Consider the following 18,038-nt stretch of genomic DNA (forward strand, 5'->3'; position numbering starts at 1 on the left):
AGAACTTGGGAGAGTGCAACAGAATTAGCAGAAACATTTCCTGCACATAACGAGTTTACAGAGAAGTTGTGACCTGCCCAAGGTTCCACAGCAGGGCAAGTGGTAGAGCCAAGATTAGAACCCAGTTACTCTGATTTCCAGTCCCAGGTGCTATTAGGTCACCTGCTATCTTACTTTGTAACAAAGAGTTAGTGTTTAGGGAGGATTATAACCTATACTAGGGTGGTAGGTTACCCTGAACATCTGGTTGTCATTGCATGGATTTTCTTTTTATTTCATGGCCTTGGAAGCAGTGTGCTAGAAATGATCACCATTAGAAAACCTGAACAGGAGGAAAAATGAATGGCCCAGAAAGTAATGAAAATAGTCTGAATCTTAAAAGGCAGCTTTATTTTTCATATTTTTATAAAATGGTCTAAGTTGCAGAGAAATGAAGATTTCATTGAAAATACTTCTGTGGTGAAGCGAGAGGCATTTGCAATAAAATGATAGTAACTTTCTGCGCCCAGCCAGGTTCTCTGCAACCTCCCACCCAATTATGGCTTTTGTCCTGCCAACATAAAACAGATTAGAGAGTTATTTCACTTTTCAGTGTATAATCCAGTTTTCCCTAACCTTTTCTGTGCCGGAATATAATTCAGCCCCCCTTTTCCTTGATAATCCATATGTTTAGCCATATCTGAGAGATTATTTGGGAGATTTGGAAGATCTGACTTTTGCTTTATAAAGTCCCCAGTGGCATAAGTAGGTAAAGGTCTTAGAAGTGAAAATTATTAACAGTCCTTTAAGATAAATGTTCTTGGCCCGAGTTTAATCCAAAACCCACTTCTATCTGAGGGCTTCCCAACAATAATAATAATAATAATGATAGCATTTATTAAGCACTTACTATGTGCAAAGCACTGTTCTAAGCGCTAGGGAGGTTACAAGGTGATCAGGTTGTCCCACGAGGGGCTCACAGTCATCATCCCCATTTTACAGATGAGGTAACTGAGGCTCAGAGAAGTGAAGTGACTTGCCCAAAGTCACACAGCTGACAGGTGGTGGAGCCGGGATTTGAACCCATGACCTCTGACTCCAAAGCCCGGGCTCTTTCCACTGAGCCATGCTGCTTCTCCAAGAGAAAACTTTGAGGTGAGTGAAGTAAGTCATGTGAGCAGGGCAGAGGAAGTCAGGGGCCCACCATCTTGACACTCATTGGGTGTTCTTGCAATCTGAGCTGGCCACACAACATTTTCACATAAATGGTATATAATGTTCAGATTGATTGAACCACCAGGATGCTCACAGTATAAATAATTTTCACTTGATACAGCCACACAAAGTGAATTAATTTAAACACAAGGTCAGCAGAAAAGAAAATCTGGCCTTTAGATGCAAAGACCGAAATCACCACACCTGATAACCCTTAGAAGCCATTCAGTGGCTTTGTGTTAAGCCTACACAGAGAGAGCCATGCTTTCAGTAGTAACTGTCCCCATAGACATCATGGTAATGTAGCAGAAGTATGGTGGTTATTTAAAATTATTTTGCACATGATGCGTTCTATGGACATTTGAGAGGCCCAGCTCTCTAGGGAAGAGATTAGTCCCGTAGGACTACAGGAAGGATGAGGGAAACAGAACTGAACAGGAACCTCACCATCTTGAAATCTCCACTCTGTCCAACTGAGGGGGCGTACCTTGTTTTCCAGGCTTCCCCCTTTTATTTCATCCTTTGTCTTTTGGATTCTGATCTTCTTTGAGATAGCTTTTTGTATCTCTGAGGAGAGAGACTGTATGCGTGTGTGTGGATGTGTGTGAGTTTGTGTGTGTGCGCGTGCGTATGTGTGTATCTTTTGGGAGTTCTTGGTCTCCTAAACCTCCGTTTCTACAAAACTGCCTTCCCTGCCCAAGTAGTTTCGTCTTTTCTGCTCTTTCACATTCTTCATACTAATTCCCTCTCCTCTGCATCCAAACTCTCTCACCTTGTCTGTCAGTCTGTTGTGCTCTTTTCACTTTCTCAAACCCAAACTAATTCTCTTACCTGCAAAAACAAACACACATACTGGCCATATTAGTTTAGTTCAAACAGGGAAGATACTAGTTCGCAGACATTCTCCTTTCCTCTCAGATGGAGAGGGAGACAAGGGTTAAAGGTAAGTGTCCTTCTGCATTCGGGGGCAGCCAGAGAAATCTTAGACTATTGCAGTCCTATCCTGACACTGGACATGGTGGTCCTAGTGCTTAAAATGAGCATAATAATAATAATAATAATGGCATTTGTTAAGCGCTTACTATGTGTGAAGCACTGTTGTAAGTGCTGAGGAGGTTACAAGGTGATCAGGTTGTCCCACGTGTGGCTCACAGTTTTAATCCCCATTTTACAGATGAGGTCACTGAGGCACAGAGAAGTTAAGTGACTTGCCCAAAGTCACACAGCTGATAAGTGGCGGAGCTGGGATTAGAACCCATGACCTCTGACTCCCAAGCCAGGGCTCTTTCCATTAAGCCATGCTAGGATTGGTCTAAGACAGTCTGATCTCTTTAACCAGGTTAGCCCCAATTCCGGAATCCTTGTAGACTTTTCTAAAATGCCGGAGGCAATCTACCAATATCCTGGGTTGTCCTAGCTAAACTGGGATGTATGGTCACCTGTCTACATGTTTTATTTTGTTGTCTGTCTCCCCCTTCTAGACTGTAAGCTCGTTGTTGGGTAGGGACTGTCTCTATATGTTGCCGACTTGTACTTCCCAGGTGCTTAGTACAATGCTCTGCACACAGTAAGTGTTCAATAATTACAATTGAATGAATGAATGAATGAATGAATGAATGGTCACCTTTCTGAGCCCATCCTCCCCCGGCTCCCATGAGGCTGTTGTTTTCTGTTTCATTTATGCTCTTTAGTTGTGCTAATTACAAATTGACTTTCTAAAAAAGAGTCTAAGATAAACGTTTTGAAATTAGCCCCCAGTTTTCGCATCAAGATTGAAATAGAACAGATTTGAATCATCTGTAAAAAGAAAAACATCCAATACCCTTAATCAGGGCTAAAGACAAAGCCCCTGTATAGACACTTAACTAGCCCAGAAACCTCTCATCCACAGATACAGGCTACATCTTCAACCACCAAGAGAGATGTCCTGAAGAACCCTTGCACCCTGGAAGGACAGGGAAATCATACACAGGACCTGAATTCTCAATTTCAGCCCTCCTCTGTCAGCCTCAGAGTCATAGAACATCTTGCCCCATTTACAAGGTCTCCCAAAGTGTAGCCCCCTTTGATGACCAACCAAAATGGTAAAAGGATCTGGGTTATGTTTCCGCCTTCCTTTGGGAATCCTCTTGATGTGTTTAGTCAAGTTTTAGGAGTAGTATCTCCAATGGGCATTTCAATCAGTTTTCTGCGGGCAACTGCAGGATTTCTATACAATAATGTCCCAACTGACACAGTGCAGGGAAAGGAGTCCTGAGATTTGTCTTTTTCATTCAAAGCAGGACCCTCTGCTTGGCCCCCAATTTTTTTTCCCCACAAAGATGACCTCCTTACCCAGAGAAAACTAGTAATTATTTCTGTACTGGACTCATTTCTGGGGTTGAAAATACCAGTATCTCTTCTCTTCCATGAAAGATTGGCGAGCCTGGTTGATTTTTATGGCCATGCTTTAAATTTTGGATAAGGGAATGATATTAAGAACATGGATAGCCTCACTGGTCTGCCTCTGCATAGTAATGTATGTACCATTGATTATGGAAGGAATGAGTGACTTTTTCCCTTTAATTACTTACACATACTCATAAATGTGTTGTTGATGTTAACTAATACCAAATGTCTTCCTGCCTCAAAGTCTGGAGAAGGCATGTGCCATTTGTAATAATGAGAAGCTTGAAAAAATAAATCAGATTTTAAAAAATGCCTTCCCTTGGTATTTGGAATATTGTTTTGCTTCTAACCAATTTTGAGAACAGATTTGGGGAGCATTAAAGGAAAGGTAATAATCTAACAGTTCCATTTGATATTATACTTGGTTAGGCAGGGTTCCTGGAGGACGGCCGTGCCATTTTGGAAGAGTATTTTCCTAGGTTTGTTTGTTTGTTGGAGGAACCAAAGTGGGACTTGAATCTTGGGGTTTGATGAGATGGTCATTTGTCTGGCATTTCCAGGATTTTCTTTGCAAGTATTGGAAAAACAGCAGCTAATCAGGGCAGAGGCATGGGGTTTGGGCTCATCCATCTTACTGCATGGAAAGTTCATCCATTTATGAGCCATACATCATCTTCAGTGAAGTAAAGATGCCAAAAAGAGATTAGCACCTTCTGGAAAAGGTCATGCCCCTTTAAATATGGGAGTTCCTCTTAAGGGTGCAGCCATTTGTTACCTTCAGGAATTAAATCCAAAGATGGATTTAGGCAATTAGAGTTTTTGAGCCTTACCAAACCTTGTTCAAAATGACCACAACCACCCTGTGGTCCCCATCCCCACCACAAGAAACATGGGTTCATTTGCAGGATGATTGCTGCTTAGATCTCTGAAAGACACATGTGCACACATGCGTGTACACAAGCACACACAGACACACAGACACAAAAGGTACTAATAAAGCTCTATATTGATAACATCATCTTTCAAAATCACAGAAGTTATGTTTGTCTGCACCATAATCTTTCATCAGATTTACATGAACTAAAGCATCTTACACATACATGATGTAAAATCTTGGAGGAAAAACAAATGAAAAAAACAAACCACTAGCACTTTTTTATGGCAACAGAAAGGTCAGGAGTGAGTGGGGGCAGATATTAGAGTAAAACTCTTCAGTTTTTGTAGGGTAGGGACAGGAAGGTTTTGTACCTGCCAAGATGGTTGTGCTTTTTTCAAGCTTTCCATCCAAGCAGCACAACACAATCCTTCTGCAACGTGAAATGAAACGGCACTTAGATTGAATCGACATATTGTTGAAAGTTGGAGTCCAAGCCCCCCTTTAATAACAGTGGTCAGGCTTTCCTTCCCCCAACTCAGAGCAGGGTAACATGGGGATGGGGGAGGGGAGAAGGAGACTGGCGGGGGCGGGGGGGGGGGTGCATTACTGCTCCATTCTGCCCAACTCAAGATTTTTCAGCATTGTGAGATATCTTTGTACCTGCTCTAAGTAGTGTAACTATTTCTGAAAGTGCTAGTCACTGCAAAGGTAGTGAATGAAATCGCCACTGGCTTAAAGCAACAATCCCAAAAGATCAATCTGAGACTAAACTGGGCCTCCGAACCAAAAACACTACGAAAATCAGATCGACATTCTCCCAGACTTATAATAGCCTGGATGAACTTCATTTGCATAAAGCATGTCATGATTTCATGTTGTAATTAATATAAAGCGGGATGAGGATTCAGAAGGACAGGAACAGTAACCCTTCACATCTCAAAACAGTTCTCCCTTCATCTGACTTTGAAAAATAATCTGCAAAATATTTCTCTTGAAAGAGCCTCCATTTAAAAATAAAATTATGGACTAATTTGTTTTCTCCATAGGAAAAAAAAAAACAAAAAACAACTTGGCTTGAGCATGCCTTGTGGGGCTGTGTGAATGCTGCGTTACAAAAAATCTGCTCCTGCCTCTTGGGGCTGATGGTATTGGCATCTGTTTTTTCATCTTGAAATTTGTAATTCTCACTTCAAAGCAGCCATTAGTCTGTTGGTGTAAACCCCAGATTAAGAAAGAGTTCTAGAAATATACAAGGGTGGATCATCTTTACAAAATTTGCAGTTGGTAACATTTTATTAAAATGATACACTCGCTAAGCTTTCAGAAGACACACCACCTGATGTTCTGCAAACATCACAGCCTTAATTTCATTGACAGAACTGAGGTTGGCGAAGAGAGCATTCAGTCAGTTTGCCACAGTGGGAAAATCCAAAATACAGGGAAAGCAAGCATTTATAGAAGGGCAGTCAATGATTGAACAGCTATTTTGCTCTGGGTTAACGAATGATTCTCCATAGTAATCATTTCCATGTCAGCAATAAGCAAACCTAGAATTGGATTCTGCTGTCATTTTAACTCCATTGTCATCTTTTGGATTGTTGTTTACTTAGAATGTCTTCTGATGCAAGTGGTTACAATACAAGCATTCATAACCGAGGTAGGATTTTCTAGTGGTTCACTATAGTAACCAGAAGTGTGCTGTAATCACTCTCTGCCTAGGGTTGCTGCAGTATTACACCCAAGATTTTACTCCTGAAACACACACAGATTTCACCACTGAAAATTGGGATTCTGCCTCAGTCCTCTCAACATTGCTTCATAGTGCAGAGAGCTCAGGTGTCTCTTTAAGCATACAAGAGTCTGAAAAGGGGAGGGTACTAATCATTTTGCAAAAATAAACCCTGAAGCAGTGCCTTCTGTATCTGAGATCAGAAGAGAATTAGGGCAAGTGGCATCTGAGGGTCAGGTCTCCCTTAAATGGTTCCCCAATTTATATACATCCACAGCAAAGTTGTCACTTTTAGTATACACCAAATTTCATGGCCTTTAAACAACTTGCAAGTGAGCCTTGCTTAAAAATCCCAAGAAATGCTGCTGGGGACCTGTTTGGTACTTGAACATTTCTCAGTGGATCAGCCACTTGCTTTAAAGATGTTAATTAACGAGCAATTTATTTCCTCCCTGCACCCCCCTCCCCTTCCTCCTCCCCCGCCCCCCCCCCCACAAAAAAATTGCCATTTCAAGTGTCATGCTTTTTTTCTAATCTTCAGAAATGTGGTGTAACTCAGTGTCTAATAATCATACTGGGAAGCCATCTAATGACTTAATTTTTCAATTCTGTCTGGCTTCTATGCTGTCAGTTCCATGTCAACACTGTATACGGAGGGAAAAGAGGTTAACTGTTGCATTGTGTATACAGGTAACCATCCACTTAGTGTCCACCAGTCCGTAGAAACTGTAAATGCTATTTTATTTTCAACATTTTAGTTTACAAAAAAAAAATTAGATGATAGGTACCTTTTTACACTTTCAGATTCCTGAATATTGACAGATCTTCAAAGGGAGTGTTGTGTTTATCATATGAAATTTAAGATCGACTGTCCTGAAGGGTTAAGACACGATAAAGCTAAAATATCAAGTCTCTGAGACAGATCCTCTTACAATTTCAGTCAAGGAGTGCATCAGAACTCATCAGAAAGCACAATGACATCCCATCCCAACTGTCTATCATCTGCCCATTGTTTTTTGGCTGCACACTGCTTTCAATCCCCCACTGACAATCAGACCTCGCATTCCCTGGCGGGCTGTTGGTGACAGGAACAAGATCCGTATTCGTTAATGATCACCAGGGCTCCTTCGATGTGGTTGGGTTTGTAATCGACATAATACTCCTGAGCCGACATTGTAGCCATTTGATGCATCGTCTGTTTCTGCTTCTGCTTCCTACGCTGTGTCACAAAGCACTGTCTAAGTTGCCTTAGGCCGGCCGGGAAACACTTCCAAGAGACATACAACACCAACACCACTATGAGAAAGGAAAAGATCAGTGCCATAGTCCCTGTTACCACCTTATGGATCTGCACCGCGTTCTCGGAGTTTTCCCCGGGAAGGGTGACGGGGATGGCGTCAGTGGTTCTGTCCCCTTCGATATCCTGCACATCGTAGATGGGGGTGGCGGGGCTGTAGTCGAATGCTTTTTCGCTGTTGTTTGTCACTGCTGAGAGCAGATTCACACTTGTTGGGTCTGCTGCATCTTCGCAGAGGTGGAAAGCATACACTGCGTCTAAAACATCCTCACCCTGGGCATACTCGGGACTGGCACAGAGCAAGTTGCCGTCGTAGCGACCTTTAAAGTGGCTCAGCCAAGAGGCCAAGGCACACACATTGCGGCCGCAATCCCAGACGTTTCCCGAGAGGGTGATGCTCGACAGGGCCTTCCAGGAGTTGAGGATTCTGGGGTCAATGTAGGTGAGCCGATTGGAGTCCAGCTGGAGGGAGTCAAGGTGTGGTACGGTTTCGAAAACGTGCGGCTCAATGTACTCGATCTCGTTGCCCGAGAGATCCATCTTTTCCAGCTGCCATACCCAGTCCAGGGAGTTGACCACAATGGTCACTTTATTCCTCCGCAGAGAGAGGGAGTGCAGGGAAATCAGCCGCGGAAAGTGAGCGAAATTCACCTTCACCAGATCGTTGTGCTCCAGGTGGAGCTCTGTGAGCTTAAATAAGCCGGCAAAAGAGTTTCGAGCCAGGCTCTTCAACTGATTGTATCCTATGTCCAGAAACTTCAGGCTGCGACAGTCCTGGAAGATTCTCACGGGCACAAACTTGAGAGCGTTGGATCGCATGTGCAAAGTCGTTAGCTTCCTCAGCCCGTGAAACAGGTCCGGTTCCAAAGCCTGCAGGTTATTATACGATAAATCCACACTGCGCAAGTTGGGCATAGGGCGGAACGTGGCGTTGAACAGTTGGGTGATTTTGTTGGAACTCAGAGTGAGTTCTTTAACTCTCCGCAGTTTTTGAAAGGCATTCCTCTCCACTGAGCAAATGTGATTGTGATCCAGATAGAGCCACGTGAGCTGCATTAACCCTGTGAACTGTCCATCACGCAGCTCCGAGAGGCCGTTGTACCGCAGAGACAAGCCCATCATGCCGGACAGGTTATGAGGCATCTCTGTAAGATTCAGTGACTCACAGTACAAAAGCCTGCCCTCACACCGACAGAGCTGGGGGCAGCCAGTATTCGCAGCTGGAAGCATTTTAAACCAGACACCCAGCGTCCACAATATCCACCCCGGGGGCTTCTTCAGCAACCAGTTTAAACAGAGACCGATAAGAAGGAAATCCATTAGCGAGAATCTTCCCAGGTCGGCTTGAGAATGTCCATTGAATTGTTTGTCAAATTCTACATCATATTTTATTCAGGAAAAAAAAAATTCAAAAAAATAAAAAAGACACCCCCCCAAAGAAGAGCGAGCAAGCGAGAGAGAGACAGAGACAGAGACAGAGACAGAAAGCACACCCACACGATTCACCTTTACAGCATGCAGCTGTGCAGCATTTAAAGTTCACAGAAATGACAAGGTAAAAAGATAGTGATTTTGCTCATGTTAGAGGCTGCCGAAAAGAAAAGAAAAGAAAAATCTTTCTTCATGAAAGAATTTAATTAAAAAGTGTCTTACCCACCCTTTTCCAGAGAGTGACAACCTCCATTCAGCTGCTTCCTTTGTGTTTGGACTAATTATATGCAGAGCTAAAAAAGACCCCTCTGTGCTACAAATGCGGTCCCTTTCAATTTTGTGCAGAGCTGGCCAGCTCACAATGTCTTACTTTGCTTCTGCTCAGAGAGCTGAAAGGGATGTCCAGCTAGCTTTGGAGCTGGCTTCTAGGACCTGCAAGTTTCAGAACTATGTGCATGAGCAGGGTCTTCTCTGTCCTTTTCTCTGCAGTTAATACTGTGACGTTGTGAAAAAAACTCCAAACTCTTTCCTAACGACTCCACAGGATTTGACAATCTGTTTAATGTCCATCATTTGAAACGACCATTGACCGGCACAACCTTTACTCCACAGAGACAGATTACAATTCATTCACTGACCGGCTAAGGATAGCTTTATTTCCCATTCTTTGTTCGCTGTGCTTGTTAGGTGATGCTCGGAGCCGAGAGGAAAGACAGCCAGAATCCTCTCCCTTCAGCCGAGCCGTGTGTTGCTAGAGTGTGCAGAGGCACCTAGCGCTCACTGAGTGTCGTAAGCTGCTTATGATTTGTACGTCTTCCCTGTGCATCTCAGACATGGGCAGATTGAAAGAAAAGGGGTGGGCAGAACACCAACATTTGAGCGAACCAGTAAAGTAATGTATGTTCTTTGATGAAACGGAAAATACTTTAAGCCTTTCTGTCCATTTTTCCGAAAAAAAAAAATAATAATAAAAATAAATAAATAAAAGGGGAGAGCCGCTGAAAGGAGAAAAAGCAGCAGTTCAGACATTTCTAAGAAGGAAGCTCCAGAATTGTCTTTGCCCCCACCCCCCTCTTCTGCTTGTTTGTTTAAGCTGTCTGAATTGATAAGGCGCAGAGGGATCTGTTTGGAAATGAACATTTGCTTCCCGGTTTGGGAAAGGCAGTCCAGATAGGGTGCAGAACAATGTCATGATTTGGGGGCTTTTACTTTTAAAGGGCTCTGCTTTCTGGGAACCCTTTTCAGAACCGGTCCGGGCTCACCTTCTCCGAGCAGAGCTGGTTTGGGAACCCGTCAGGGTCTTCCCAGCTCCCGACAGAGCATGGCGAAGATGAATGTCTCTGTTCAAGTAAGCTTTAATTAAATGTCGTCCTTAACCAGTCTACATATTTTTTACATGAACCGCATATATTTGTGTCCATGCTAATCAGGCTAGGATGTAGTGAAGACGACTCTATCGCGTTGCAGCCTAAAGACTGTATAGTCCACAAATGTGCGTGGGGCTTTTTCTGCCCCCCAGTAAAGACCCTCCAGTATACCGAATCGTGCCACTGTTTGTTCCGAGGGAGAAAGGAGCCTTTGAGAGCTATTTTTCATTCATAATACTCCATGGGAGAGGATGCTGACGGAGGAGTCTTTCGGGTCTTCGCTGACTTTGAGAAGATAGAAATCGCTATTGACAGGGAAACGTTAGCCTTCGGTTTATATTGTTTAGCTGCATCACTGGCTCCGGTGGGTCAGAACGGTCCCAGCCGTTCCAGAAGGTGCTGGCTGAGTGTGGATTTTCAGTCAAGATGCCTAGCAGGGACGTAAGAGGGGTAATAGCAGAACGGGGTGTTTTCTTAACTCGCCATGGTCTCTGCTCTGGTTTTCGCTTTGACTCTGGCTTTGGAGGCTGGTTCTTCGTCGGAGAGCCGTGCTGCTTTGTTGAGGGTGGAGGTAGTGGATGCAAAAATGACCCGGAGCTCTGCCCAGATATTCTGACCCCCATCAAGTCCAGGGGTCCTTCTGTTGAAGGCACGCAGTAGCTCCGTGGGGAAGTGGAGGGAGGTCACATAGGGAAGTCACCTTCTAGAGGATGGTTGTCCAGCTGCATTCCTCAAATGCTCGTCCAGCTAGACATAGGTGGATAGAATCTTTCTGAATCCCAAATTCCTGAATTTAGAGTTGGATTGTATCATTGGGATCGGCACACACCTGGAATGTCCTGGGCAATCACATGCAGCCTTGATAAAAGACTTTGCCATGTCCCCCATTGTCTAGATGTACTAAATCAGGGACACTTCCCAAAATGTTGAACATCTCCCTGAGCATCGTCCTGCCCTTGAAGTTCTGTGGAACCCTCGGGAGACACCCCATCTTAACCATGAACATGATAATCAACTGCCCAGACAACTATCCCTGACCAAAATCATTCCTGTCCATAAAATGTATTTGTTGAGTACCTACTTTTTGTACTCCATGTGGGACCAGGGACTGTATCTGATCTGATCTGAATACCTTGTATATACCCAGTGCTCAGTTTTAAAGCTCGATAGGGACTTAATGATTACTATTATTATTATCATCATTATTATTATTAACATGGTCCCTGCTTCAAGGGGGTTATATTCTAGCAACAGATGATCGTTTGAGGGAAAAGAAGATGAGCCAGTCAGTACATGCAGTCAGAACAAGCAAGCCATTTTCCAGCGTGGGTTGGGGAAAGGCTGAGCTCATGCAGATCACATTGCAGCCTGAAGTTAGATTTTAACCAATGAAGACCTCCACAGGTGTGGGTTCTACTGAAGAGGAAGCAAGTGTTTGAACACAATCTGTCAGGAAATCAATCAGTTGTATTTATTGAGTGTTTCCTTTATGCAGAACACTGAACTAAGTACCTGGGAAAAAATAATTAATGGAATTTATATTTTCATCCTCTGATTCTTTTGATACAGCAAATTTTTCAAGTGACATCTCTGGTTTTCAGAGAAAGAAATGAAGAGCTCGCCTTTCTCTGTAAGGGTCTTCTGAGTGGCTGGCTGTTAAACTTCCCCACAGACGGGATAGCGAGTTTACACGTTTCCTAAAGTTTGAAAGCCCTTGGTAGAGCTGTATAAATTAACAGATTTAAATGAGCTTTATTAAAATTTAGCTATTCTAAGTCCTCTAAGTAGCAGAATTTCAATCTATATGCATTTAAAGCATACCCACACTGATTAAATCAATGCAAATTAGGTTAAATAAGTACAACATGAATCAAGTGTTTCAGCAAAGTTGAGCTGAGAAACAACAAGTTTTGAATCACAAGCCACAGGTACATCCTCTTGCAATTCACACTTTCTAATTTGAGGGTCCTCAAAGTTGCCAAAGTTGTCGAAAGAGGAGGTCACTCTAAGTTGTCTTTTTTACCCTCCCCTCACCCCCAGGTGACTTTAATATTATTTTCCTCTCTCGCTCTCAGCAAGATACTTGTACTATCTTTCCATTTGCCACTTCCTTCAGCTGTGCCTGGCTGTTGTGTTTTCTCTCAATATACTAGTCTCTCACATGGCTGCTGAAAAATGCTACTTGTTGGATTGTAAGCTCCTTGAGGTCAGGGACTGTTTCAGTCAAACAGTCAGTCAGTGGTATTTCTTGAGTGCTTACTGTGTGCAGAGCACTGTACTAAGTGTTCGAGAGAGTACAATAGAGTTGTCTTTTACTTCTGTTGTGTTGTTCCAGGTGCTTAGTCCCTATTTGTTTGCACACAGAAAGAACTCCACAGCCTAGTGGAACATAGGCCTGAGTGGAAGAGGACCTGGGTTCTAATCCTGGCCCTGCCGCTTGTCTGCTGTGTGACCTTGGTCAAGACTCTTAAATTCTCTGTACCTCAGTTACCTCATATGTAAAATGGAGATTAAGACTGTGAGCCCCACGTGGAACCTGGATTGTGTCCAACCTGATTAGCTTGTATATACTATTGTAGACCATAAGCTTCTTGTGAGCAGGGATGACAACTACCAACACTTAATATATCATTCTTTTCCATGTGCTTAGTGCAGTGGCCTGCAGGCAGTACGACAAATGCCACTGATCTATTGATTGATTGAATGAAAAGCTCAGCCAAAATGACAGTATTTCCTGGAAAGGCAGAGAAGGCTCAGGGCACTCCTCTGCCCAGGTGATTCTGCCACTAGCCCAAGCTCAGTCCAGGATCATGCTTCCTTTAAGGGGCAGAAGTGAGGGTTCTGGGGGCCCAGATAGGTTTCACCATTTCAAGGCAGATCTGTTTTATTCCTCTCAGTTTATCTCAGAGAACTGGGCTAATTGTGCTGATTGTCAGCCAGGCGTAGACTGGAGATGATTCGTACCAGACACCCGGATGGAATTTACTGTTCAATCATCCTTATGCTGTTAAATGATTCCCCATCTCCGATGGCAGATTCTGGGTCTCTGTTCTGCTGTGGTTCTCCCTGCTCCCCCATGATTCTCCTTTCCAAAGTCCAAGGACCATCTTCACTTTTCACTGATGCACTACATAAACTCAGAGAAGCCCAAGGACTAGGAACTGATGCAGCTTGCTTAAAGGCACCCCAAGCATATTTGGGGAATTGTTTTCCTATTAGTCTTTGTCTATCCTCAAAGGAATAGAAATTCGAAAGGTGGTTTTAATTTCCCGTCCTGACTTGCTCTAGCCAGGACCTTGATCTTTACACTGATGTCTTTAATTTTCAGTTGCTGCGAACCATGACTTTTCTGCAAAAGGAAACATTTAGTAAGAGGAAGGGTGAAAAGTTACAACTTTAGAAACAAAGAATGAAATCTGTGATTTCTGTGGGTATTTGCACCCCAATGCTTTTAGGCTTTCATAATCCAGTCCTGAAGCTTGAATGCTGATCTCCTGGACAAAGCACTTCCCTGATGTACCTCTTCTTTGGGAGGTCTTTGTAGACAGGGGAAAGGCCTACTTCATTCTTTTGTACATGGTCTACTTGGTTGGGTTCCCACAGATGGACCGATAGATAAGTGGGAAAGGAAAGGGTGAGCTCTGATTGAGGTGAAAAGAGTTCAGCCTTTTGGAGTTGTCCACTGCATTGAGAATGGACATTTATTCACGACCCACTGTCTGAGACAAAATTAGCCAACTGTCTCTTTTTCCGCTCTCAAGCAATGAGTCCTCTCATGGCTGATCAGCCCTCTGAGTTCACAAGGTGAGAAATGCACTTTCATCTATTTCCTCAGGCCCTCACCCATTCCCTCCAAAACCACCCCCCTGGATTTCCCAGGAGTCCGTCATAATGCTTGGGACACCTGGCATCAGGATTCCGAAGTTCCGATACCTCAGGCCAAGTAATGAATCTAATGCCTTAGCTTATGGTTGGGCCGAAGAGACAGTTGGGAAGCTCCTCATTGGGTCACATCGACCCCACGAGATTTCTCATAAACCTAAGATCCCTTTGCTCTCCATTGTCTAGGGCAGTACTTATGTCCCTACCCTTTGCACGACTTAGTATTCCACCTCGAACTCAGCCCCACAGAACTTATGAACAAATCTGTAGATGATTTATTCATATTGATACCTGCCTTCTCCCCCTCTGGACTGTAAGCTCACTGTGGGCAGGGGATGTGTCTACCAACTTTGTTGTGTTGTATTCTCTCAAGTGCTCAGTCAAGAGCTCTGTACCCAGTAAGCACTCAATTAAAAATACCATTGATTAAATAAATAAATGACCATCTAGGTGATCAGCATTATTGCTAAATGCTAGAAATTAGAGATGGCAAACCCATGGCCAGTCAATCCCTCTGGCAATCGAATATTGTCCCTTCTGTAATCATCATTTTCAATAGTATTCATTAAGGGCCTATTATGTGCAGAAGGCTGGAAAGTCCCTTTCTTGGGGCTAGAGGATGGGGACACATGGAAGTATTCATTTAATTGTATTTCATTCAGTCTTATTTATTGAGCACTTGCTTTGTGCAGAGCATTGTACTAAGTGCTTGGGAGAGTACAAAATAACACTAAACAGACACATTCCTGCCAAGTACCAGACACCATCTCGACACCCAGTCCACTGTCCTTGTAGGGCTTTGCAGCCTCCTTCAGAATACTTCTGGAGTACAGAACATGCTTCGTGTGACCCAAGGCTTAAATCTAAGTTTACTCTCTTTGGAAGTTTATCCTCATTTCTAAAGGACCCACTTCTTGTTACTCCCGGTTATGCCCTTTGAACAGGATCATTCTTCTCTTTTTTTTTTTCCCCTGAGGAGTCCACTTTTCAAATAGATGTTGACTGCTAACATCCCTACCCCTACTATACTGCATAGCCAAGGGATATGTATTTCACCTTTTCCAATTAATCAATTCCTTCATTTCTCTAATTGTCTTTGTTGGCCCCCATCCAATGGGTCTCTTACTCTCTGGCACTGAAGACCTCAAGAGGATGAGTATCCATTAGTATGAAGGAATGGAGGGTGGTACATTCCTGAATAGAATCACATGGAGGGGAGTGATTCTGCCAGTTCCCATTCATCAGTGACGTGGGCTCTGGGTTCTAAATTAGAGATGCCATCCTGTTGAGTATTTGGACATTTAAGAGGATGTGGTAGAGGATGCAGGAGAAGAAGGGATATCTTCAGAGCTACAACATTAACAGAACATGGATACCCAACTTAAATCATTCCCTTGTAAATATCCATGAAAATCACCTCTTAAAAGTCAATGATTGAATCTTGGATAAGCTATCTGATGTGTTAGAGAGCAAGGCTCTGCACATTGGGTCATCTTAATATTTATATGTGGGTGCATATATGTGTGTGTGTGTGTGTGTGTGCATGTGTGGGTGTGCACGTGTGTATGCATGAGTGTTGTGTGCTTTCCTTTTAAACACATGTTTCATTGAGAGGGACAGGAAAACCATCTCTCCAGGGCAGATGCTCTGAGCTAATATTCTTCAAGGAGTGTCTTGGGACAGAAATACAGTATTGTTAGGGACCGTATGTGCTGCATCTTTAAGAAGGTGATTTTGAGGGCAATCTAATTTGGGGGGTTTAAAATCGTTCCTCATCGGGAAAATGAATGCCAATAAAATTTGTTGATGGTATCTTTTTCTCACCACTCTTTTCGAAAGAATCCTAGTCTTGCAAGCTCCAGCTGGAGCTAGATCCTTTCACAAGTGTTCCATCCTATCTCTGCTGCTAGGGGTAGGAAAGCCTTTTTTTAGGCAGTTGTGCAATTTGGACCGTAAACTCCCCTAGGGCAGGGACCTCATTGGGAGTCTTCCCAAAGCAGAGATCTTAGCTGGCAAAGAGTTAGGGAAAACTGGAGCTATGGATATTTCTCAGGGAGAAGCAGTCTATGGATTCTTTTCCCTCTGGTTGATATGGCAAATTCTCTCCATTCTCCACGTGAGGTAGCTTGTCATGTCTGGGGCATGAGGATTGCATCCCATCAGCCAGCCTGGAGAAGCAGACTCGTTAACCCTGTTGTCAGCCAGGTGTGTCAGACACAGTTGCCTGCCCATTGCTTGAAAGATTGGGAATTTGGGATTGCACAGACCTTCCTGCCTCCCTCCTTTGGCACAGTGACTGCCCACTGGAAGGTGGATCAGACAGGAGAGGTATAAGGGAGGAATTAGAAGATGTTTGCTGAGTGGCTCTTTCCTCACTCCAGGGCACTGTCAGCTGCTATAACGGGAAAGGACAGAAGAAGTTGGCCCTGACTTTTCAACCTCCCACCCCACTCTCCAGCCCTGCTCAAATGTATGAAGTGTGGATGACAGGATTTATTAATTAGTTCACCTACTTGCAAGCCAAGCTAAATATATCCCCCTTGTAGTCATAGGAGGAAGCATCAGTCTATAATGCATCTCCGCTAACTTGTGATCAACTGAGTCATGTCCAGATAGCTATGCCTGCGAATATTTTTTGGATTCATGAGCACAGAAGGTCAACCTTTGAAGATAAGCAAGATGGTGACATGGATTCTTCTGGCCGGCTATGCAGAGACAGACTGGATGTGGGCGAGAGATCGGTGACTAGACAGATGAGATTGAGGTACAGTGAGAAAGTTATCAGTACTCCGGACTCTCTTCAAAACTCTCTGCTGCTGTCTCAGCTCGCAGGATGTTGAGTAGTACTCTTCTATCTCAGACGATTGCAGGGAGAATTGCAGAGATTTATAAAAATCTGTTGAGACCCACGTGTGAAAAGTAGTCCAGCATTCAGTAGGTGTGAAAAGGAAAATATCATTGCTCTCTTTCAAAGCCCTGTAGGATGAGAAAGAATTAAAAATAAAATCAGTCAGAAGTGTTTGTTGCACACCTACTGTTGGGAGTACCAGGCACTGGACAGCATGGTTGGAAATACTGGTCACTGCCTGAAGCTTAAGGAATTAGAATATAAAAGCAGGGGTGAGACCACCTTGTATCTACCCAGTGCTTAGAACAGTGTTTGGCACATAGAAAACCCTTAACCAATACCATCATTGTTATTATTAAATAGACAATAAGCCCAAGTGTTAGAGCCATAGAACATCAAATGTTATATCATAACAAACAAAGCCCACCTTTGGCTCATGATCGACAGATGACTTTGGAGAAACCAGTCCATGTGAAGGATTCATAATTCTCTAGTCCAATCTGGGGTCAATCCAGGCTGGCATTCAAGCAGTGTAAACTAGTGGATTCGAGCACAGGCCTGGGAGTTAGAAGGTCCTGGGTTCTAATTCTGGCTTCATCACTTGTCTGCTATGTGACCTTGGGCAAGTCACTTAACTTCTCTGTGCCTCAGTTACCTCATCTGTAAAATGGGGATTAATACTGTGAGCCCAATGTGGGGTAGGTACTATGTCCAACCTTATTAATTTGTATCTACCCCAGTGCTTAGTAGAGTGCCTGACACATAGTAAGTGCTTAGCAAATCCCATTTGAAAAACAAAAAAAACCCTCTTGGTGCTATCTTTTTCTAGGTCTCAGATGCTTGGCCTGTAAAATGGGCAAGGTAATACCTACTGCCCCATTTACGTCAAAGTGGCCAATTGGGGGTTAAATAACAAATGCTTCTCACTTGTTTTTAGTTCAGGATAATTAGTCAGTAGAAGAAAATGCCCCACCAATTGGAACTGTCTGGTTGCTAGCATAACTTCTTATCTGGTGTTTCTGAAG

The 18,038-nt window shown here is 43.5% G+C and overlaps 2 protein-coding genes across 5 annotated transcripts in view; one reads left to right on the forward strand and one right to left on the reverse strand.

The window, feature by feature from the left end:
* The window catches only part of CTNNA2 (catenin alpha 2), a 1,073,907-nt gene that overhangs the window by 732,652 nt on the left and 323,217 nt on the right, over window positions 1-18,038 (forward strand). Inside the window, exon 1 of one of the 4 annotated variants that reach the window (XM_038752082.1) lies at window positions 10,185-10,264. The exons of the other annotated variants lie outside the window; for them this stretch is intronic. Coding sequence (XP_038608010.1) covers window positions 10,238-10,264 — 27 coding nt within the window. The 5' untranslated portion in view covers window positions 10,185-10,237. Of the gene's footprint in view, window positions 1-10,184; window positions 10,265-18,038 lie in introns of those variants that run through there. 4 annotated transcript variants of the gene reach the window in all.
* Window positions 6,689-9,725, reverse strand: LRRTM1 (leucine rich repeat transmembrane neuronal 1). Its single transcript, XM_038752084.1, has one exon. It carries the CDS (start codon window positions 8,803-8,805, stop codon window positions 7,240-7,242), a length of 1,566 nt encoding a protein of 521 aa, XP_038608012.1. The 5' UTR covers window positions 8,806-9,725; the 3' UTR covers window positions 6,689-7,239.

This window comes from Tachyglossus aculeatus, chromosome 10 (genome assembly GCF_015852505.1).
Source record: "Tachyglossus aculeatus isolate mTacAcu1 chromosome 10, mTacAcu1.pri, whole genome shotgun sequence".
Classification (NCBI taxonomy): domain Eukaryota; kingdom Metazoa; phylum Chordata; class Mammalia; order Monotremata; family Tachyglossidae; genus Tachyglossus; species Tachyglossus aculeatus.

Excerpts from the sequence above, each read along its gene's own strand:
- LRRTM1 (XM_038752084.1), bottom strand. The coding sequence starts at position 8,805 with ATGGATTTCCTTCTTATCGGTCTCTGTTTAAACTGGTTGCTGAAGAAG.